Genomic DNA, 23756 nt, shown 5'->3' with positions numbered 1-23756 from the left:
GGTGGGCTGCTGGCTCCTACTGCCTCTTGGTGGGCTGCTGGCTCCTACTGCCTCTTGGTGGGCTGCTGGCTCCTACTGCCTCTTGGTGGGCTGCTGGCTCCTACTGCCCCTTGGTGGGCTGCTGGCTCCTACTGCCTCTTGGTGGGCTGCTGGCTCCTACTGCCTCTTGGTGGGCTGCTGGCTCCTACTGCCCCTTGGTGGGCTGCTGGCTCCTACTGCCTCTTGGTGGGCTGCTGGCTCCTACTGCCTCTTGGTGGGCTGCTGGCTCCATGCGTTCACTTGCTTTACAACAGCACCATCTATCGATCTGAAAAGACACAATCTGAAATGACTATGTGATGTCATTGGAACTGTCACATCAGAGGCAGTTTGTTACATAAGGGAGACTATTATTTTTTATGTCTGAGACATATAGTTGACCAATTGAAAGTACCTGGCTCGTTGTGTCTACACTGTATCTCTGTTCATGTAGTGTTTACAGCTCACAGTGAGGAGTAAATGAGGACTGGGAACATTCTCAGCACTTTTAAGGAACTTGAAAACATTTTTCTTCATCACTATTTCAGTACTTTAACATAACTTCTCAAAGTTCAAACATGGTTACATTTAATTTCAATTTTAGTAATGTTCCTTGGAATGTTATCAAACTGGTTTGCCATTGGGAATATTCTCAAATAGTTCAGTGAACGTTAAGAAACAACATCCTTCTGTGGGAATTTCAGTAATTCAGCATTACGTTTTCTACAGGTTTCCTCATGGTTCTATTTAAAGTAAGGCTGTCACTTTTGGGACATTTCTTCATCGCACGCAGTGGCGACCCGTCATTCAGGGCAGTTTTGAGTCCCACATCTCTAGCTGTTTTTTTTTGTGTGTGTGGGGGGGGGGGGGGGGGGGCTTGCCTGTTTTGCATGTTATTTGGCATTAATATGTAACACATATCAGTTTGCAAACAATGTAAAACAATATATATATCATTGAGTTAATAAAGCCGCATTACAAACATGGTCTCTTTTTTGTTTTTTTGAGTAAGGCAGCTCCAAAATGATAGGTGTTTCAGCCTAGCTCAGTGCTTATCTAGCAGTCATCATCATGAATCAAGTCGACAATCTACATGCAAATCCTTTTTAATCCTATGAAGAGAAATAATTAAGAGAAATTATAGATAAAACGTATCGGTGCTCATTGGCCATTGGACATAAATATTACTCAACGGGTTGTAAATCGCAAATTCAACAATGACTGATTTGGAAGGAATCAGTGACAGTGGCTGTGTGGTACCAAATCTGTGATCAAGGGGCTCTGATAAACATTCAACATTGGCCTTGTTGTCAATGAAGCATGATTTGTGCCGCGCTCAAAACAACAGTTAACTGGGAACCACAAAAACTTCACTTCAGTGAGATCAAGACAACTGGGAAGTCAGAAATAAACGAGCTCCGACTGGGAAAATAAGTTTTGAACAGTCATCCAACTCGGAATTGTAAATCCGGCCTCTTTCTAGAGCTACGACCTGAAGATCGATGACGTCATCATGATTTGACCTTGTTTGTTTCCGAGTTCCCATTTGTTTTGAAAGCACCATAAATCCAGAGAATGCCAGACATTGATGACAAAATTTGCAGATGAAGGACCGCCGCTCCACCTTCCTGTTCAAGTGAGCACAGCACAACAAGGTGAGACCAAAAATGTATTGTATACTGCTGCATAAATTATGTAATATGTCAGGGAGATATGTATACTGTAGCTAAGAAAGTGATACTATGTCTATGTTGTGTAGTAAGATGTTAGTAGCCCATGTGCCTCACCCTAATAATTTGGTCTATTTTCCCTCTTAATTTCACCTACTGTTCTGACTTGGACGTGCACATGTAGCCTATAACCTGTTTTGAGAAATGTAATCATCGAATATTGTAAGTTTTCATTGTCTGCTTATATGCCCCCTTTATTCATCCTATGCTTCTGACTTGGTGTACAGGGAGAACACTGTAAGAAGGGCCCGTGTTCTGAATTCTGTACATTCCAAAAGTGCTGAACAAATAGTTATATTGACTACGTCTGTCCTTGCTATGCTCATTAATGTCCCCTTATGCCATAGTTTGTAGATCTCAATTGTCATTAGAAACCACATTTGTTTAAGCCAGTTTGCCATATCAGCTATGTTTATTTAAGGCAGTAAAGGAGGCTGAATGAACTGTTTTGTTGCCAGACAAGGCTCCGCTGATAGCCAGGTGTAGCAGTGGTAAGATGTTGGGACTGCTGTTAGGACAGCTTTATGTAGGCCCTCACAGTTTGTGGGCACTGTTTGTCATTGTTATAGTACAATCGCATATAACCTTTTAAGCACACACGTTTCCGCACTGAACCTTTTAAGCGCAGAACACAACACAGAACACAGCTACAGTCAATGCTTGCTTGCACCTTTACATAGGCGAAGACCATGTGCCTCTAGCCAAAATCATGTAAAAGATTTGGTCAATATTACCAGAGATATGTTTTTTTCTTTTGTGTACATGTCATAAGCCATTTTAAAATACTCACAAGACGCAATTCTTTGGTTTGATAACAAACAACATTGTTTAGCTAGCTAGCAACCTGATAACTTAACCACTGACTAGGCTATGCACATATATGGATGGCACAGGAAGAACTGAAAATGAATAGGGTACTCAAAGAGATGCATCAAATGTAGGCTGCATATGCAAGAGTGATGTGTGTATTATTGTGTTTGTGAGAGAGGATGTGTGTGTGAGCAGGAGTAAATGTGACAGAGAGGGTTGTGGGAGGAAGGGAGAGTGTGTAGGCCTACAGTATGTGTTTTACATTTATCTGAAAAGTACAGAAGGTTACAGTGTTTAAAAGCTCTTTGTTCTTTGTATCCATAGAGACAGTTATTTTTTCCTACTGTCACACTCATTTAGAATTCCTGAGTAAGGGGGATTATTTAAGATACTCAAGGGTTTCAGATCACTTCAAAAGATGGGCAGGAACTCTGCTGTCCTAGCTTCAGGGGAAAGCTGATTTCACCATTGGGGTGCCAGGACAGAGAAGAGCTTGGTCCTCCCACCCCTACCAGAGGTGGCAGAATGGAGACCAGAGGTGGCAGAATGGCGTACTCGGATTGGGTTGTAGAGTATAGCCTGAAGGTAGGGAGAGGCAGTTCCTCTTGTTGCACCGCAGACAAGCACCATGGTCTTGTAGTGGATGCGAGCTTCGACTGGAAGCTAGTGGAGTTTACGGAGGAGTAGGGTGACATGGAAGAACATGGGAAGGTTGAATACCAGGTGGGCTGCAGCATTATGGATAATTTGCAGGGGTTTGATGGCACAAGTGGGGAACCCAGCCAACAGCAAGTCGCAGTAGTCAAGACAGGAGATGACAAGTGCCTGGATTATGTGAGTTAGGGTTGTACTCTACGGATATTGTAGAGCTTTCAAACTCAACTCTGGACCTCGAAGCCAGTTTCACTACATTTTTTCATTGTTCCCCTCTAGTGATTTAGACCTGGGACACCAGGTACTTGCAATTCATTATCAGGTAGAACAGAAAACCAGCAGGCTCCGGACCTTGTAGGGTAAGAGTTGTAGAGCATAAAACCTGCAGGAGCAAGTCACTACTTTGATGTTTGCAGAGAACAACAGGGTGTTGTCCAGGGTCAAGCCAAGGTTCTTTGCACTCTGGGAGGGGGACACCGTGGAGTTGTCAACCATGATGTAGAGGTCTTGGAACGGGCAGGCCTTCTCCAGGAGGAAGAGCAGCTCTGGCTTGTCAAGGTTGAAATTGAGGTGGTGGGCCAACATCTAAGCTGAGATGTCTGCCAGGCACGCAGAGAAGTGTGTCGTCAGAAGGGGGAGAAGTAAAAAAGTAGCTGAGTGTCATCCGCATAGCAATGATAGGAGAGACCATGTGAGGATATGACGGAGCCAAGTGACTTGGTGCATAGAGAGAAGAGGAGAGGGCCTTTAGCAGCGGATACAGAGGAAGAGAAGGTTGAGAGGGAGTGATAGGTTCTCCGGAAGTTTAATTTTCCTCCATTTTCTCTCAGCTGCCCACAGCCCTGTTCTGTAAGCTCACAATGAGTCACTCAACCACGGAGCAGGAGGGGAGGAAAGGGGACAGTACGAGTCATAGGATGGGGAAAGGGAGGAGAGTAGGGTCAAAGAAGCAGAATTAGGAGACAGGAGGGAGCAGGATTTAGCAGAAGAGAGAGATGATAGGATAGAAGAGGAAGGAGTAGTGGGAGAGAGAGAGCAAAGATTGCGACTGCATGACCACCTGGGTAAGGGCTGAGTGGCTAGGGTTGGAGGAGAGGGAGACAGAAAAATATACAAAGTAGTGATCAGGGACCTGAATGGGGGTTGCAGTGAGATTAGTATGAGAAAAGCCTCTAGTAAAGAGAGTGTATGTTAGTGACTTTTGTGTTATTTATGGTGAAAATCCTATTAAAACATTCTGATGTAGATCATTCTATGTTTTTGTCCCTTTCAATCAAAGCATAGTATGCCTGTATCTCAATGCACTACTGTTTAAATGTCAAATCCTTCTTTAGGGTCAAATTTTTGCAAATTCAAAGATATAGATTAACTAATGCCATTAAGTTAAAGTCACGTTCTCAGAACATTAAGAAAACTTTCCATAAAAAAACGCAACAAAACAACGTAACGAACGTAACGTTCTAAGAACATTTTCAGAATGTTATTTAAAATATATACATTTCGTTTTCAGCATCAAAAAATCTCTATCCTCTAACTGGTTAAGTGTGTTCGGGTGTACTGGCCAGGCCCACTAATTGGCCACACCTGATCTTAATCAGTGTTTGTTTCCTTTGAAATGGGGTCTATTTGAATAGACTAAAATGAACAGTTTGTATGGCATGCTAGCTCCACCCTGATGGCACAGTGGACTAATTCCATGGGAACAGAAGTGCCACATTAAAATGGAAATGTGTTTGTACGTATGATTAATGCAGAAGCAAATTCATTTCCATATGTCCTATCTGTCCTAAACCTCCCAGGATATCTTTCAGGACACCATAATAAAATGTTTCCAGAACATTTCTGCAACCTAAAAATGTATGTTGACATTTTCACTTCCATTCTCAGTACGTTAAAAAAAAGTTAACGTTAATTTTTACCAGTCAGGGAACTTTTGGCTTCGTTCCCAAAACCAATGGGAAACCAAAAACGTATGTTCCCACAACTTCCAAGGAACCGAATGTGTTAGCTGGGCCTGTTGCATTGGGGTGACATACGCTCCAACATTTTAGATGGCCAACAAGATACGGTAAAGGTCTCAAGACAACAGCCAATAGGACACACATGCCATAGACACAGACACACACACAGGTACAGACACACAGACACACTCACTAATAATGGCGCCGGAGGAGATCGTTGCCGTTTACGGTCTCCTGACCAATTGTGCTAATGCGTGTGTTTTTTTCACGTTATTTGTAACTTGTTTTGTACATAATGTTTCTGCCACCGTCTCTTATGACCGAAAAGAGCCTCTAGATATCAGGACAGCGATTAATCACCTCATACTGGACAAAGATTTTTTCTTTAACTAGTCGGACGCAAAGGATTTACTTCAGACACCCGATAAGGGCCAAATCCCCGTGATTCGCATGAGAAAGAGACGGAGATATCAGGGACATACAAGGCACCCCGACCTAAGGATCCGACAGCGAGTGGATAATCTGCCTCAACCATCAGTCCAATTAACCAACGTACAATCATTGGATAACAAAATAGACTAACTACCATCATGAATATCCTACCAAGGGGACATTAAAAACTATAATATCTTATGTTTTATCGAGTCGTGGCTGAACGACGACATGAATAACATTCAGCTGGCAGGGTTTATGATGCAATGGCAAGATAGAACAGCTGCCTCCGGTAAGACAAGGGGTGGCAGTCTATGTATATTTGTAATCAACAGCTGGTGCATGAAATCGCTGTACACCACCCTATTTAACAAGAGCGTTTTCATCTACAGTTGAAGTCGGAAGTTTTTATACACTTTGGTTGGAGTCATTAAAACTCATTTTTCAACCACTCCACAAATTTCTTGTTAACAAACTATAGTTTTGGCAGGTCGGTTAGGACATCTACTTAGTAAATGACACAAGTCATTTTTCCAACAATTGTTTACAGACAGTGTATTTAACTTATATTCACTGTATCACAATTCCAGTGGGTCAGAAGTTTACATACACTAAATTGACAGTGCCTTTAAACAGCTTGGAAAATTCAAGAAAATTATGTCATGGCTTTAAGAATAAATCAGCTGACATAATTTAGGTCAATTGGAGGTGTACCTGTGGATGTATTTCAAGGCCTACCTTCAAACTCAGTGCCTCTTTGCTTGACATCATGGGAAAATCAAAAGAAATCAGCCAAAAATTGTGGACCTTCACAAGTCTGGTTCATCCTTGGGAGTGTCACGCCCTGACCGTAGAGAGCTTTTTATGTCTCTATTTTGGTTTGGTCAGGGTGTGATTTGGGTTGGCATTCTATGTTCATTTTCTATTTTTTGTATTTCTTTGTGTTTGGCCGGGTGTGGTTCTCAATCAGAGGCAGCTGTCTATCGTTGTCTCTGATTGAGAATCATACTTTAGCAGCTTTTTCCCACCTGTGTTTTGTGGGTAGTTGTTTTCTGTTTAGTGTTTTGCACCTGACAGGACTGTTTCGGTTTCGGTTATTCACTTTGTTATTTTTTGTTTCGTGTTCAGTTTAAATAAAAAGTCATGAACACTTACCACGCTGCGCTTTGTTCCGATTCCTCTTCATCTGACGCCAAAACTCGTTACAGGGAGCAATTTCCAAAATGCCTGAATATACCATGTTCATCTGTACAAACAATAGTACGCAAGTTTAAACACCATGGGACCACGCAGCCGTCATACCACTCAGGAAGGAGACACGTTCTGTGTCCTAGAGATGAACGTACTTGTGTGAAAAGTGCAAATCAATCCCAGGCCTACAAACCTGACTCCCGCTCTGTCAGGAGGAATGGGCCAAAATTCACCCAACTTATTGTGAGAAGTTTGTGTAAGGCTACCCAAAACGTTTGACTCAAGTTAAACAATTTAAAGGCAATGCTACCAAATACTAATTGAGGGTATGTAAACGTCTGACCCACTGGGAATGTGATGAAAAAAATAAAAGCTGAAATAAATCATTCTCTCTACTATTATTCTGACATTTCACATTCTTAAAATAAAGTAGTGATCCTAACTGACCTAAAACAGGGAATTTTTACTAGGATTAAATGTCAGGAATTGTGAAAAACTGAGTTTAAATGTATTTGGCAAAGGTGTATGTAAACTTCTGACTTCAACTGTATATTCTTCGTAGCTGTCTATTTATTACCACAAACCGATGTTGGCACTTAGCCCGCACTCAATGAGCTGTATACCATGTATATACCATGTATAAGCAAACAGGAAAACGCTCATCCAGAGGTGGCGCTCCTAGTGGCCGAGGACTTTAACGCAGGGAAATTTAAATCCGTTTTACCTCATTTCTAACTCTAGACCACCTTTACTCCACACACAGAGATGTGTATAAAACTCTTCCTCCATTTGGCAAATCTGACCATAATTCTATTCACCTGATTCCTGCTTACAAGCAAAAACTAAAGCAGGAAGCAGCAGTGACTCGGTCAATAAATAGTGGTCAGATGGCGCAGATGCTAAGCTACAGGACTGTACATAGCCCATCTATAATTTAGCCCAAACAACTACCTCTTTACCTACTGTATTTATTTATTTTGCTCCTTTGCACCCAATTATTTCTATCTCTACTTTGCACCTTCTTCCACTGCAAACCAACCATTCCAGTGTTATTTTTTTTACTTGCTATATTGTATTTACTTCGCCACCATGGCCTTTTTATATTTTTATTTATTTATATATATATATATTTTGTTTGCCTTCACCTCCCTTATCTCACCTCACTTGCTCATATTGTATATAGACTTATTTTCACTGTATGTTTGTTTTACTCCATGTGTAACTATGTGTTGTTGTATGTGTCGAACTGCTTTGCTTTATCTTGGCCAGGTCGCAATTGTAAATGAGAACGTGTTCTCAATTTGCCTACCTGGTTAAATAAAGGTGAAAAATACAGGACTGTTTTGCTAGCACAGACAGGAAATGTTCTGGGATTCTTCTGATGGCATTGAGGAGTACACCATATCAGTCACTGGCTTCATCAATAAGTGCATCGATGACGTCGTCCCCAAAGTGACTGGACGTACATACCCCAACCAGAAGCCATGGATTACCGGCAACATACGCACTGAGCTAAAGGGTAGAGCTGCCACTTTTCAAGGAGCAGGACTCTAACCTGGATGCTTAAAAGAAATTCCGCTATGCCCTCCGACAAACCATCAATCAGGCAAAGCGTCAATACAGGACTAAGATTGAATCGTACTACACCGGCTCCGACGCTCGTCGGATGTGGCAGGGCGTTTCAAGGAGGTGCTGACAGAGAGGGCTGCCTCGCTTCTAGTTCTTAGGAAATGTTGCAGTATTCAGCTTTTTTATGTATTATTTCTTACATTGTTAGCCCAGAAAATGTAATGTGTTATTACATACAGCCGGGAAGAACTATTGGATATCAAAGCAGTGGTAACTCACCAGCACTACCAGTATTACGACCAGGAATACGACTTTCCCAAAACGGTTCCTTTGTTCTCACCACCCAGGGCAATTTAACTGATTCCCGGAAGCCTACCCAAAACAACGCCGGAGGTGAAGAGGAATTCAGAGCGGTCTTCTAGTCCAACTTAGGAGGCGCACACACCACCCACCACTTCCGAGTATTTTACTCGCTAATGTTCAGTCACTGTATAACAAAGTTGACGAGGTCAGGGCAAGGGTATCTTTCCAGTGAGACACTAGGGAGTGTAACATACTCTGTTTCACGGAAACATGGCTCTCTTGGGATATAATGTTGGAGTCGGTCCAGCCATCTGGATTCTCAGTTCATCGCGCCGACAGGAAAAAACATCTCTCCGGGAAGAAGGGCGGAGGTGTATGTTTCATGATTAACGACTCATGGTGTAATTGCGATTACATACAGGAGCTCAAGTCCTTTTGTTCACCTAACCTAGAATACCTCGACCTAGAATACAATCAAATGCCGATCATATTATCTCCCAAGAGAATGTTGTTTCATTATAGCCACGGCCGTGTATCCCCCCTAATAGCCAAACTATTACAGACTATAAAAGGGAAGCACAGCCGTGAACTGCCCAGTGACACCAGCCTACCAGAAGAGATAAATTACTTCTATGCTCGCTCGAGGCAAGCAGCACTGAAGCATGCATGAAGGCATCAGCTGTTCCTGACGACTGTGTGATCACACTCTCTGTAGCCGATGTGAGTAAGACCTTTAAAGAGGTCAACATTCACAAGGCCGCAGGGCCAGATAGATTACCAGGACGTGTACTCCGAGCATGCGCTGACCAACTGACAAGTGTCTTCACTGACATTTTCAACCTGTCCCTGACTGAGTCTGTAAAACCTACATGTTTCAAGCAGATCACCATAGTCTCTGTGCCAAAGAACACTAAGGTAACTTGCCTAAATGATACCGCCCCGTAGCACTCACGTCTGTAGCCATGAAGGGCTTTGAAAAGCTGGTCATGGCTAACATCAACACCATTATCCCAGAAAACCTAGACCCAATCCAATTTGCAATATGATCACAGACAACGCTGAGACAGCCTATAGGGAGGAGGTTAAAGACCTGGCTGTGTGGTGCCAGGATAACAACCTCTCCCTCAACGTGATCGAGAAAAAGGAGATGATTGTGGACTACAAGAAAAGGAGGACCGAGCACGCCCCCATTCTCAACGACGGGGCAGTAGTGGAGCAGGCTGAGCGCTTCAAGTTCCTTGGTACCACACCACCAAAAAGCGATCATGGTCCAAGCACACCAAGACAGTTGTGAAGAGGGCACAACAAAGCCTATTCCCCCTCAGGAGACTGAAAAGATTTGGCATGGGTCCTCAGATCCTCAAAAAGTTCTACAGCTGCACCATCGAGAGCATCCTGACTGGTTGCATCACCACCTGGTATGGCAACTGCTCTGTCTACCACTGCAAGGCACTACAAAGGGTAGTGCGACCGGCCCAGTACATCACTGGGGCCAAGCTTCCTGCCATCCAGGACCTCTATACCAGGTGGTATCAGAAGAAGGCACCAAAAATTGACAAAGACTCCAACCACCCATAGACTGTTCTCTCTGCTACCGCACGACAAGCGGTACCGGAGCACCAAGTCTAAGTTCAAAAGGTTTCTAAACAACTGCTACGCCCAAGCCATAAGACTTCTGAACAGCTAATGAAATGGCTAGACCCCCCCTCTTTAATGCTGCTGCTACTCTCTGTTTATTATCTATGCATAGTCACTTTAACTCTACCTACATGCACATATTACCTCAATTACCTCGACTAACCGGTGCCCCCGCACATTGACTCTGTACTGGTTCTCACTGTATATAGCCTCACTACTGTTATTTTACTGCTGCTCTTTCATTTTTTTTTGTTGACTTATCTATTTTTTACTTAACACTTATTTTTCTTAAAACTGCATTGTAGGTTAAATTAAGGGCTTGAAAATAAGCATTTCACTGTAACCTGTTGTATTTGGTGCATGTGACAAATACAATTTGATTTGATTTGATTCGCTGAAGGCAGTATAGGCACTATTTTGGTAAAGCATGAAATGGGAGCGTGGTAGCGGGTAACATTTATCGTCTCAGCGGACCGGCTGCTCCGTTCAGCCATGCATCTCTGCGTTTCCCTTCCTCCTGCCAAATAGAAAGAGCGGGTATGATGGATGTCACTGTCACAGCTCTGGCCGGTTTGACAGATTATACAAGCATATTCTCCTCCCCTGTATAGAACAACAACACCTTACCGCTAGCTTACCGACAGCATGTTTGCAATACGTAATTTAATTTTTATGTTTTACAACCAAAACAAACAAATGGTCAATCACAAGCCCTCGACCTTGGAGCTGGATGGATACTCAATACCCAATAAGGGATATCTCTATTGCATGTGCTTATTGTATAGTTGGGCCCTGTCCAGAAGCAACCCTAACCCTAGGCATTTGTGTAGATCTGGAACAACTTGATACGTGTAAGCAATAGGGTGAATGCACTTTGAAGTAAATCTCAGCTATGGTAAAAGTACACTTGATTTTCAGGACTATCATTAATATGCCCCACCGGCATTAGACAACTATACAGAAAGCTCTTACATATCTACAATTAGTAAATAAAACAAATGATAACAGAACAGTCTGATTACCTGATACCTGACACGGACATGGTGGCGTAGAAAGGAAGATCGGAACATTGTGAACTAAGAAGTTGTGAGATCAAATCCCAGGTGACAAAATGTTGAATAATAATTACGGGTATAAATGACCATGCACAATGTAATCACATACAGTTAATTCGGAAAGTATTCTGACCCCTTGACTTTTTCCACATTTTATTAAATACAGCCTTATACAGCCTTATTCTAAAATTGATTGAATTAATGTTTTTTCTCATCAATCTACACACAGTACCCCACAATGAACAGGTAATAACAGTTTTTTTTTTTTTTGCAAATGTATACAAAAAAACAAAAATATAAATACCTTATTTACATAAGTATTCAGACCCTTTGCTATGATAATCAAAATTGAGCTCAGGTGCAAGCTGTTTCCATTGATCATCCTTGAGATGTTTCTACAACTTGATTAGAGTCCAGCTGTGGTAAATTCAAGTGATTGGACATGATTTGCAAAGGCACACACCTGTCTATATAAGGTCCCACAGTTGACAGTGCATGTCAGAGCAAAAACGAAGCCACGAGGTCGAAGGAATTGTCCGTAAAGGTCAGAGACAGGATTGTGTCGAGGCACAGATCTGGTGAAGGGTACGAACACATGTCTGGAGCACTGAAGGTCCCCAAGAACACAGTGGCCTCCATTATTCTTAAATAGAAAAAGTTTGGAACTACCAAGACTCTTCCTATAGTTGGCCGCCAAACTGAGCAATCAGGGGAGAAGGGCCTTGGTTAGGGAGGTGACCAAGAACCCGATGGTCGCTCTGACAGAGCTCCAGAATTCCTCTGTGGAGATGGGAGAACCTTCCAGAAGGACAACCATCTCTGCAGCACTCCACCAATCAGGTCGTTATGGTAGAGTGACCAGACGGAAGCCACTCCTCAGTAAAAGGCACATGACAGTAAGCTTGGAGATTGCCAAAAGGCACCTAAAGTGTCCCAGACCATGAGAAACAAGATTCTCTGGCCTGAATGCCAAGCGTCACATCTAGAGGAAACCTGGGACCATCCCTACGTTGAAGCATGGTGGTGGCAGAGTCAAGCTGTGGGGATGTTTTTCAGCAGCAGGGACTGGGAGACTAGTCAGGATCCAGGGAATGATGAACGGAGCAAAATACAGAGAGATCCTTGATGAAAACCTGCTCCAAAGCGCCTCAGACTGGGGCAAAGGTTCTCCTTCCAACAGGACAATGACCCTAAGCACACAGCCAAGACAATGCAGCAGTAGCTTCTCTGAATGTCCTTGAGTGGCCTAGCCAGAGCCCAGACTTGAACCCGATCGAACATCTCTGGAGAAACCTGAAAAGAGCTGTGCAGCGATGCTCCCCATCTAACCTGACAGAGGTTGAGAGGATCTGCAGAGAAGAATGGGAGAAACTCCCCAAATACAGCCGCGTCAAGCCTGTAGTGTCATAACCAAGAAGACTCAAGGCTGTAATCGCTGCCAAAGGTGCTTCAACAAAGTACTGAGTAAAGGGTCTGAATACTTATGTAAATGTGATACATATATATATATACACATTTTCAAACATTTAAGAAAACCTGTTGCTGCTTTGTCATTATGAGGTATTGTGTGTAGATTGATGAGGGGGAAAAACTATGTAATACATTTTAGAATAAGGCTGTAACGTAACAAAATGTGGAAAAAGTCAAAGGGTCTGAATACTTTCCGAATGCACTGTATGTTAAAGTGTGTCAAATACAGTGCCTTCAGAAAGTATTCACACACACTTTATCCACTTTTTGTTGTGTTACATCCTGAATTTTTAATGGATTAAATTTAGATTTTTTTCACTGGCCTACACACAATACCCCATAATGTCAAGCGGAATTATGTTCTTTTAATTTTTTTAATAAAAATCTAATGCTGAAATGTCTTGAGTCAATACGTATTCAACCCCTTTGTTATGGCAAACCTAAATACGTTCAGGAGTAAAAGTGTGCTTAACAAGTCACATAATAAGTTGCACGGACTCATTCCATATTCAATAATAGTGGTAACATGATTTTTGAATAACTACCTCATCCTTGTACCCTAGACATACAATTATCTGTAAGAATTTCAAGCACAGATTCAACTACAAAGACCAGGGAGGTTTTTCAATACCTCGCAAAGAAGGGCACCTATAGAGTACCACAGTATGAGTCATAATACCCATAAAACCTAGCGGTGAAACAGGGAAATGGCTCCAATAGTTTTTTTCCACCATTCATTTTACCCATAGGGGATTTTAGAAGCAATTAAAATAAGAGCTGTGTTTCGTGTAGGCTTACTCAGGCATGACGTTGTGTAAATCTCTCGAAGACAGGGTGACTTTTATCAATATATTCACATGTATTTATCCCCCCAAAATGAAATGCTAATTTGCTGCTAATGTGACTATCATAAAGAACTACAAAGTCCATGATGATCCGGACGAGACTGCCGAATTGAGGCAAAGGTAAGAATCTCTGTATTAACTATCTAATGTTAGCGAAATGTAGTAATGAATAAATAGGCAAAATTTCTTTAAAAAAGGAAAATTCTGTAAACTGTCTTGAGGCTAGATTTAAATTGACACAATAACTGTTAGCATAGGTGTCAGCTAGAGATGACATGTAAGAGCTTGCAGGGATTTGTAGTTTTGCATGATGTCTTCTTTGATGCTAATTAGCATTTTCGAATCTGAGATTAAATAGAGCCAAATATATTGATAAAAGTCACCTTGTCCGAGAGAGATTTACATGATCAAAACGGCCCGCCAGGGTAAGTCCACCTGAAACAGACCTTACTTAAAGTATTTCTAAAATCCCCTAAGGGGGAAAATTAACGGTAGAAAAATTATTGGAACCATTTCACTGTTTGACGGCTAGGTTTTATGGGTATTATGACACCTCCACTGTGAGGCTATGTAGGTAGATGGGTAAAAAAAAGTGACAAATCGCAGTCATCCTCTCCCTCATCTCCTCCACGTGTTCCACCATGCTGCGAAGGGGGGTTGGTTGGTACTCCCAGACCTTCTTGGCTAGGTCCAGCAGTCCGTGGGGCCGATGACCATACAGGAGCTCAAGTGAGGAGAACCCAGTGGGTGCTTGGGGTACCTCGCGCACCAATAACATCAGGTAGGGCAGCAGCTGGTCCCAGTTTCTTCCCGTCTCTCTCGATGACATTCTTCAGCATCTGTTTTAGGGTCTTATTGAAGTGTTCGACTAGCCCATCCGTTTGTGGATGGTACATACTGGTCGTCATTTGGTTGATTCGTAAAAGATTGCAGACCACTTTTATTACACGAGACATGAATGCGGGCCCTGGTCCTACAGAATTTCCCGCAGAATACCCACCCGGCTGAATAAAGGAAGAGCTCCCGTGCGATAACGTTCGTTGCCACCGTGCGTAATGGGATCGCCTCCGGATATCGTGTGGCGTAATCTACGATTACCAAGATGTATTTGGTGTCCGCTCGCAGTCTTCACATACGGACCCACCAGATCCATCGCCACCCGCTCAAACGGCACCCCTATAATGGGAAAGGGAACCAAAGGGTTTCTATAATATACCATCTGAGCTGTGATCTGGCACTCCAGGCAGGTACGGCAGTAGTCCTCAATGGCACTCTTGACTCCGGGACAGTGGAACCGATTCCTGATCCGCTCCCTGGTTTTCTACATCCCCAGGTGTGCCCCGAGCAGGTGGGTGTGGGGGCGAGCTGCAAGACAGTCCTAACATACTGGGTGGGTATGAGTAACAAGTCTTTTGACTCCCCATTGTGCATTACTACCTGATACAATAAATTATGCTTGATGGCAAAGTGGGGGTAGCGCCACTCACTTACCCCGGGTAATAGTGCGCCGTCCACCGCGATCACCTGGCCCCTTATGTTCTGGAGGTTGGGGTCTTCTAACTGGGCCGTCCCAAACTGGCCTGTGAGGATTCCCGTGTCGAGCGGTCCGCATGGTGCCTCCACCTCCATAAAGGGAGGTGGAGACTTTTTGTCCTGAATACAAAGTTTTATGTTTGGGGCAAATCCAATACAGCACATTACTGAGTACCACTCTCCATATTTTCAAGTATACTAGTGGCTACATCATGTAATGCATATGCTTGTAATTGTTAAGGACTGGGGAGTTTTTTCAGCATAAAAATAACCAGAGTGGCGCCAGACACAGGCAAAATCCTAGAGGAAAACCTGGTTCAGTCTGCTTTCCACCAGACACTGGGAGACTAATTCACCTTTCATCAGGACAATAACCTAAAACACAAGGCCAAGTCTAAACTGGAGTTGCTTACCAAGGAGATAGTGAATGTTCCTGAGTGGCTGTTATAGTTTTGACTTAAATCTATTGCAAGACCTGAAAATGGTTGTCTAGCAATGATCAACAACCAACTTGACAGAGCTTGAGGAATTTTGAAAATAATAATGGGCAAATGTTGCACAATCCAGGTGTGGAAAGCTCTTAACCAGAAGAGACTTAACCAGAAAGACTCACAGCTGTAATCCCTGCCAAAGGTGCTTCTACAAAGTATTGACTCAAGGGTGAGACTACTTACAGTTGAAGTCCGAAGTTTACGTACATCTTAGCCAAATACATTTAAACTCAGTAGTTCACAATTCCTGACATTTAATCCAAGTAAATATTCCCTGTTTTAGGTCAGTTAGGATCACCACTTTATTTTAAGAATGTGAAATGTCAGAAAAAAAGTAGACAGAATGATTTATTTCATCTTTTATTTATTTAATCACATTCCCAGTCGGTCAGAAGTTTACATACACTCAATTAGTATTTGGTGGTATTGCCTTTAAATTGTTTAACTTGGGTCAAACGTTTCGGGTAGCCTTTCACAAGCACCCCACAATAAGTTGGGTGAATATTGGCCCATTCCTCCTGACAGAGCTGGTGTAACTGAGTCAGGTTTGTAGGCCTCCTTGCTCGCACACACTTTTTCAGTTCTGCCCACAAATTTTCTATTGGATTGAGGTCAGGGTTTTGTGATGGTCACTCCAATGCGTTGACTTTGTTGTCCTTAAGCCATTTTGCCACAACTTTGGAAGTATGCTTGGGGTCAATGTCCATTTGGAAGACCCATTTGCGACCACGCTTTAAATTCATGAATGATGTCTTAAGATGTTGCTTCAATATACCCACATAATTTCACATCCTCATGATGCCATCTATTTTGTGAAGTGCACCAGTCCCTCCTGAAGCAAAGCACCTCCTCAACATGATGCTGCCACCCCCATTGTAACGATAGTCATTTTCTTCCTCCTCCTCGGACGACGAGAGGCGAGAAGGATCGGACCAATACGCAGAGTGGTTAGTTTCCATAGTGATTTAATATATAACAAAACAATATGCGATACAAAATAACAAAATAGCTAACGTGACAGTCCCGTGTGGCGAAACACTGACACGAGAACAAACACCCACAAAACACACGTGAAACCCCGGCTGCCTAAGTATGATTCTCAATCAGGGACAAAGATTGACAGCTGCCTCTGATTGAGAATCATACCAGGCCGAACACACAAAATCCCAACATAAAAATCACACATCGACAACCCACCCAACTCACGCCCTGACCATACTAAATAAATACAAAAACAAGGGAAAACAGGTCAGGAACGTGACACCCGTGCTTCACGGTTGGGATGGTGTTCTTCGGCTTGCAATCCTCCCCCTTTTTCCTCCAAACATAACGATGGTCATTATGGCCAAACAGTTCTATTTTTGTTTCATCACACCAGAGGACATTTCTCCAAAAAGTACGATCTTTGTCCCCATGGGCATTCGCAAATCGTAGTATGACTTTTTATGGTGGTTTTGGAGCAGTGGCTTCTTCCTTGATGAGCGGCCTTTCAGGTTATGTCGATATAGGACTCGTTTTACTGTGGATATAGATACTTTTGTACCTGTTTGCTCCAGCCTCTTCACATGGTCCTTTGCTGTTGTTTTGGGATTGATTTGCACTTTCGCACCAAAGTACGTTCATTTGTAGGAGACAGAATGCGTCTCCTTTCTGAGCGGTATGACGGCTGCGTGGTCCCATGGTGTTTATACTTGCGTACTATTGTTTGTACAGATGTGGTACCTTCAGGCATTTGGAAATGGCTCCCAAGGTTGAACCAAACTTGCGGAGGTCTACAAATGTATTTTCTGAGGTCTTGGCTGATTTCTTTAGATTTTCCCATGATGTCAAGCAACGTGGCACTGAATTTGAAGGTAGCCCTTCAAATACATCCACAGGTACACCTCCAATTGACTCAAATGATGTCAATTAGCCTATCAGAAGCTTCTAAAGCCATGAAATAATTTTTTGGAATTTCCAAGCTTTTTAAAGGCACAGTCAACTTAGTCTATATATACTTCTGACCCACTGGAATTGTGATACAGTGAATTATAAATTGGAAAAATGACTTGTGTCATGCACAAAGTAGATGTCCTAACTGACTTGCTAAAACTATAGTTTGTTAATTAACAATACATTTGTGGAGTGGTTGAAAAACAAGTTTTCATGATTCCAACCGAAGTGTATGTAAACTTCCGACTTCAACTGTATGTATGTAAATGAGGTATTTCTGCATTTCATTTTCACAAAATTTGTAAAACATTTTTTTTTAAATTACAACTTTGTCATTATGGGTACTGTGTGTAGATGGGTGAGGAAAAACATACATTTAATCTATTTACATTTTCTGGCTGTAACACAACAAAATGTGGAATTAGTCAAGGGGTATGAATATGTTCTGAAGGCACTAAATTGAAAACACTATGTTAAAAGCACTGTGTGCTTGACTTATTCCACATTTCATTGTTACAGTCTGAATTCAAAATGGATTATTATATTTAATTATTTAATATTTTAACAAACCTAACCTTGCCAACAGACAAAGATCTATGACTGGATCAGTGGTCCACCAATCAGAGCCTTGGATTGGTTCAACAACAGGAACAAGAGATGTAATGACAGTAACAAGAGGTGTAATGTGTAATGACATTTTTTTACACAAATGTTCTTGCATACTTCCCATGATACATGTCTAGAACATTAATATCTTATGTTCTGAGACCATGACAACCATGTTCTGTGTATGTTTTGTGGGAAATTTATAAAATATTCTCTCTACCTACAGAAAACTGGACACATGAATGTTCTTGCAGCGTACTATGAAACGTTTCTAGAACAATAATATCTTATATTCTGAGAACATGGCAACCATGTTCTGCGTATGTTTGATGTGACGTTGATGGAATATTCTCCTAACACTCAGAAAACAGGACACAAATGTTCTTGCAACATTCCCATGATATATGTCTAGAAATGTTATATCTTAAATTCTGAGAACATGGCAACAACGTTCTGTGGATGTTTGGTGGGACATTGATGAAATATTCTCCTAACCCACAAAAAACTGGACACATGAATGTTCTTGCAATATTCTCGTTTAATCTAGAACATCTAGAACATTAATATCTTATAACATTAAAGGGAATGGTCTCTTGGAAACATTGCTTGCACATCACGGTAACATTCCTTTAAAAACGTTAGTTAATGACCTAATGAGACTCTTAACTTCTCTAGGGTAGGGGGCAGCATTCGGAATTTTGGATGAAAAGCATGCCCAAATTAAACTGCCTGCTTCTCGGGTCCAGAAGATATGATATGCATATAACTGGTAGATTTGGATAGAAAACACTCTAATGTTTCCAAAACTGTTAAAATAGTGTCTGTGAGTATAACAGAGAAATTCATTCGGGAAGTCGTTTTATTTTTGGTTTTGTAGTTTTCTATTCAATGCCATTACAGTATCCATTGACTTAGGACTCAAATTGCAGTTCCTATGCCTTCCACTAGAAGTCAACAGTCTTTAGAAATTGTTTCAGGCTTGTATTCTGAAAAATTAGGAAGTAAGAGCAGTCTGAATGAGTGGACCCTAAAGTGTCACAGAGCTTTTTCATGCACGCGACCGAGAGAGTGCCTTTGTTGTTGACCTTTTATATTGACGACGTTTTGACTGCGTTTGAGCCTGTGGATTACTGAAGAAAACGCGCAAACAAAACGGAGGGTTTTGGAACAAAAGGAACATTTATTGAGTAAATGAATGTCTGCTGAGTGCAACCATATGAAGATCATCAAAGGTAAGGGATTCATTTTATCTCTATTTCTGACTTGTGTAACTCTTCTACTTGGCTGGTTACTGTTTGTAATGATTTGTCTGCTGGGATATGTTCTCAAATAATCGTAAGGTATGCTTTCGCCGTAAAGCATTTTTTAAATCTGACACTGTGGTTGGATTCACAAGAAGTTAATCTTTAAACCTATGTAAAATATGTTTTGTTTTCTGAATTTTTATAATGAGTATTTCTGTATTTGAATTTGGCGCCCAGCAGTTTCACTTGCTGTTGAAGAGGTGGGACGCTAACGTCTCACGTACCCAAGAGAGGTTAAGGGTACGTTCTCTAAAGTTGTGGGAACGTTTGTTGTTAACTGGAAGCTTCTCTCTGACTGAAACATCAAATGCTAAAATGGATTCCTGTCACTGGCTTGATATGTGTGACTGACACGGCTCTGCAGCTGGTTACCCATTGAGTGTAGTTAAACCAGTAGAACAGCAGGTAAAGGGGAAGCCATCTTGACTCTTGACTTTAATTAGTCAATAAACCAAGATGGCCGCCCTGATCATCATTGAAGAGTTATGGTGGTGCTGAAGGTGATCTTTCAGGTTCCCTCCCACCCACCCACCCACCCCAACTCCATCTCCTCCACCCCTGAATTAAAGTCTCGAGGTGATTGATGGGACTGAGAGAGACAGAGGCTCTAACAAATGAAAGCAGCAGTGAGAGAATGAGAGAGAAGGATGAGACATTGAGCGGTGGCTTACCCCATGCTTCCTGCCATTAGAAGGATCACATTGTAGATGTGTGAGAAGATGAAGAGGAAGAGGATGGTGCTGAAGAACATGGTCATCCAGGAGCCGTGATCCTCACGGAACATTTTCAGACGCAGATATCGACCTATAGGAGGAGGGCATGAGGACAACAAACCTTTTCAGTGGCAGGGTCCATTCACTGGGCATTATATTCTCTCAGTCATTGTACTACTTTTGACCAGGACCACTAGTCAAAAGTTGTGCACTATATAGGGAATAGGCTACCATTTTAGATGCAACCCGTGTCTGCTGTACCAGCAAATATGGGCTCAACAAACAAGGATGAAATGATAGGCTATGTTCATACACATAAATAAATATGTCAGAAACTCAGCCTTAAAGCATTGAAATTATGATTAAAGACCATTCTGGAGCACTATATCCTCCCTTCCAATTTCAGTGCAATTTATTTTGGTGAACTAAACCTTGCCAACTGAATTGACTGTTCTAAAATGGCATCTCCTTAGTACAGGGATCTTCAACCTTTTCTTGCCCAGGGAAACCCTCTCAGGTAAACCCGCGAGCCAGGGACACCTGTCATACGTTAGCAAAACATTTTTTCACATGTTTTGTCTTAAAATCAAGTGAATGATAATAGCAAGGAGAAGTAATGAACAATTTAAAATTAATAGATTAGATAGATAGTCACGTGGTCTCCTCTGAACAGTTGATGTTGAGATGTGTCTGTTACTTGAACTCTGTGAAGCATATATTTGGGCTGCAATCTGAGGTGAAGTTAACTCTAATGAACTTATCCTCTGCAGCAGAGGTAACTCTGGGTCTTCCTTTCCTATGGCGGTCCTCATGAGAGCCAGTTTCATCATAGCACTTGATGTTTTTTGCGACTGCACCTTAAGAAACTTTTAAAGTTCTTGACATATTCCGGATTGACTGCCCTTTATGTCTTAAAGTAACAATGTGCTGTCATTTTTGCTTATTTGAGCTGTTCTTGCCATAATATGGACTTGGACTTTTACCAAATAGAGCTATCTTCTGTATACCACCCCTACCTTGTCACAACACAACTGATTGGCTCAAACACATGAAGAAGGAAAGATATTCCACAAATTAACTTTGAACAAGGCACACCTGTTAATTGAAATGCATTCCAGGTGACTACTACATGAAGCTGGTTGAGAGAATGCCAAGAGTGTGCAAAGTTGTCATCAAGGCAAAGGGTGGCTACTTTGAAGAATCTAAAATCTATTTGTTTTACACTTTTTTGGTTACTACATGTTTCCATATGTGTTATTTCATAGTTTTGATGTCTTCACTATTATTCTACAATGTAGAAAATAGTAAAATAAAGAAACACCCTTGAATGAGTATGTGTCTCCAAACTTTTGCCTGGTACTGTATATAATTATACCTTTTATTTTACAATTTTATTTTTTGCAGTGGTGGCCGCGATTTAGCAGCGGCAAAGTGCCACTGCTGAATGCATATAGGGGAAACACTGCCTTGTCTGTGCTCTTTGGTATATCACTGGCTTTTTGGTCTAAACAGGTAACATGATTTTTAGCAATCTGACTGAGACCCTGTTGTGTTCCAAGCCACTGATGCTGCCTTGATTGTGTTCCATGAGGACAGTTCAGCATGATTAGATAGATTATGCTGATATTTGTGACCTGTGGTGTTTTCCATTCTTCTGGCTGGGAATTCAATTACTGGGAAATATCTCTCTGCTAGAGCATGAGATTGATTCAGGCAGTCCACCTTCTGCCCAGAATACATCATCACAGCTGGCCTCGGGTGCCAGAGATCCTCTACACAGTTTATGAAGACACTTACAACATTCCATTACAACATTGTTATTTTGGAATTTGAATGAATCCATCTGTTAAGTTAATCCATGGATTGCTTTGCCCAGAAAATAATATAGTAAGTGCATAGCCTAAAAGGCTTGTATCATTTTGACAGCCATCTATTTCAGATGAAATGTTGCATGGCAATAATATGAATATATTCAAACCAGGCAATATAATCCATATGACAACTCTAAACATAAACATGTTGCATGAGTAGTGGCTTAAGCTAATGTCACTGCAAAACAGAAAATGTTATTTTCTTTGGGGATGTACAATCAGACTATGGCTAGTGTATACCACAATTTTGATCTCACTCCTGCTGCTCAGTGCTCATAGAGTACAGTACAATGCCATGTCAGTGAGCCAGACCCAAGTCCTCTCTCCCCACCGGGAGGCCCCTCTAAAATATAGGTGTTACTAACAAACACAGCAGGCTTTTTTCTCTCCTTCTGGTTGCTCCTCAGAAACCTCAGCCAGTGCCAACCCAGTACCAGCAGCCTGCTTCTCTCAGAGACAACTCTTTATTTTGGTCTGCCCCAGTCTCTCTAAGAGTTGCAGCCCCTGGGAGGGGTGTTGTGTAGTGTAGTGTTGTGTAGCTGCAGTGTAGTGTTGTGTCCACACGCAGTAGCAGCCACAAAGACAGGACCCCAATGCTCCATTTATTTTCCCATTACCACAAGGCCAAAGGCTTCCTCTCTCCGGCTCCCTCTCTCCGAGTGCCTAACATGCTGTTTAATTTCAGCTCGCTCACCTCATTCTCCCTAATAAAACCAAAGCCGCTGAGACTGCATCAGAGAGATGGAGTTCTCCAATGCTGCTTTACGTCCATAATAAAGATATCCATTATCTCCCTTCAGGTGTACAGACACTGTGTGTGTGTTTGGGTTTTCATACTGAAATGCATTCTTAAACAGCCTGTATACATAAGACAAATTGAGGTCTCCACTACTCAATGCACCATGTACTGTGTAAGATACAACAAAGCAGTGGTGGCATACTGTACCATTATACTGAAGACAGAGATTAAATTGGCTACATTCCCTGAAACCAAATTGTGTTCAACCCCATTCAAACAGTTGTAAAGTTGTGGATGAATCGATGTGCAGGTGCCTAGCTAGTGTGGATTGTGGTTTTTCGAGGTTCATCACAGCTCCATAATTGAATTGGTTTGTGTGGATTAATTTAATTGCAGTGCCAGTGAGCCCTAGCTCTGATCTAGGTGCAGCCTGCAGAGTATCGGCAGATCTGACTCTTAAAGTGGCCAGCCCAGCCAGCGAACACGGTGGCAAGCCTCTCGGAGCCAATCAGTGTAGGCCTGATAACGAGTGATTCATGAACCCCTTCTACACCATTCAGCCAGGCTGGAAACACACACGCACACAGCCACGCACACACACAGGCACATACACACACACACTTGAACCCACACGCGCAAGCAAACAATTTTCCGTAGCTGGCTATTTATCACCATAAACCAATGCTGACACTAAGACCGCACTCAACGAGCTATATAGGGCCATAAGCCAACAAGAAAACGCTCACCCAGAGGCAGTGCTTCTAGTGGCAGGTGATTTTAATGCAGGAAAACTCAGTTTTACTTCATTTCTACCAGAATGTCACCTGTGCAACTAGAGGGAAAAAAACTCTAGACTGATACAAAGCTCTCTCTCGCCTTCCATTTGGCAAA

General features: G+C 42.1%; 1 protein-coding gene across 2 annotated transcripts in view; it reads right to left on the bottom strand.

The window, feature by feature from the left end:
- The window catches only part of LOC129867219 (transmembrane protein 117-like), a 90432-nt gene that overhangs the window by 40058 nt on the left and 26618 nt on the right, over positions 1–23756 (bottom strand). Inside the window, exon 3 of one of the 2 annotated variants that reach the window (XM_055940477.1) lies at positions 20214–20346. The exons of the other annotated variant lie outside the window; for it this stretch is intronic. Within the exon in view, the coding sequence (XP_055796452.1) occupies positions 20214–20346 (133 nt within the window). The remainder of the gene's footprint in view (positions 1–20213; positions 20347–23756) is intronic. 2 annotated transcript variants of the gene reach the window in all.

This window comes from Salvelinus fontinalis, chromosome 12 (assembly GCF_029448725.1).
Source record: "Salvelinus fontinalis isolate EN_2023a chromosome 12, ASM2944872v1, whole genome shotgun sequence".
Lineage (NCBI taxonomy): Eukaryota > Metazoa > Chordata > Actinopteri > Salmoniformes > Salmonidae > Salvelinus > Salvelinus fontinalis.
The sequence above is the reverse complement of the archived record's forward strand: the minus strand, read 5'-3'. Positions and strand labels throughout refer to the sequence as shown.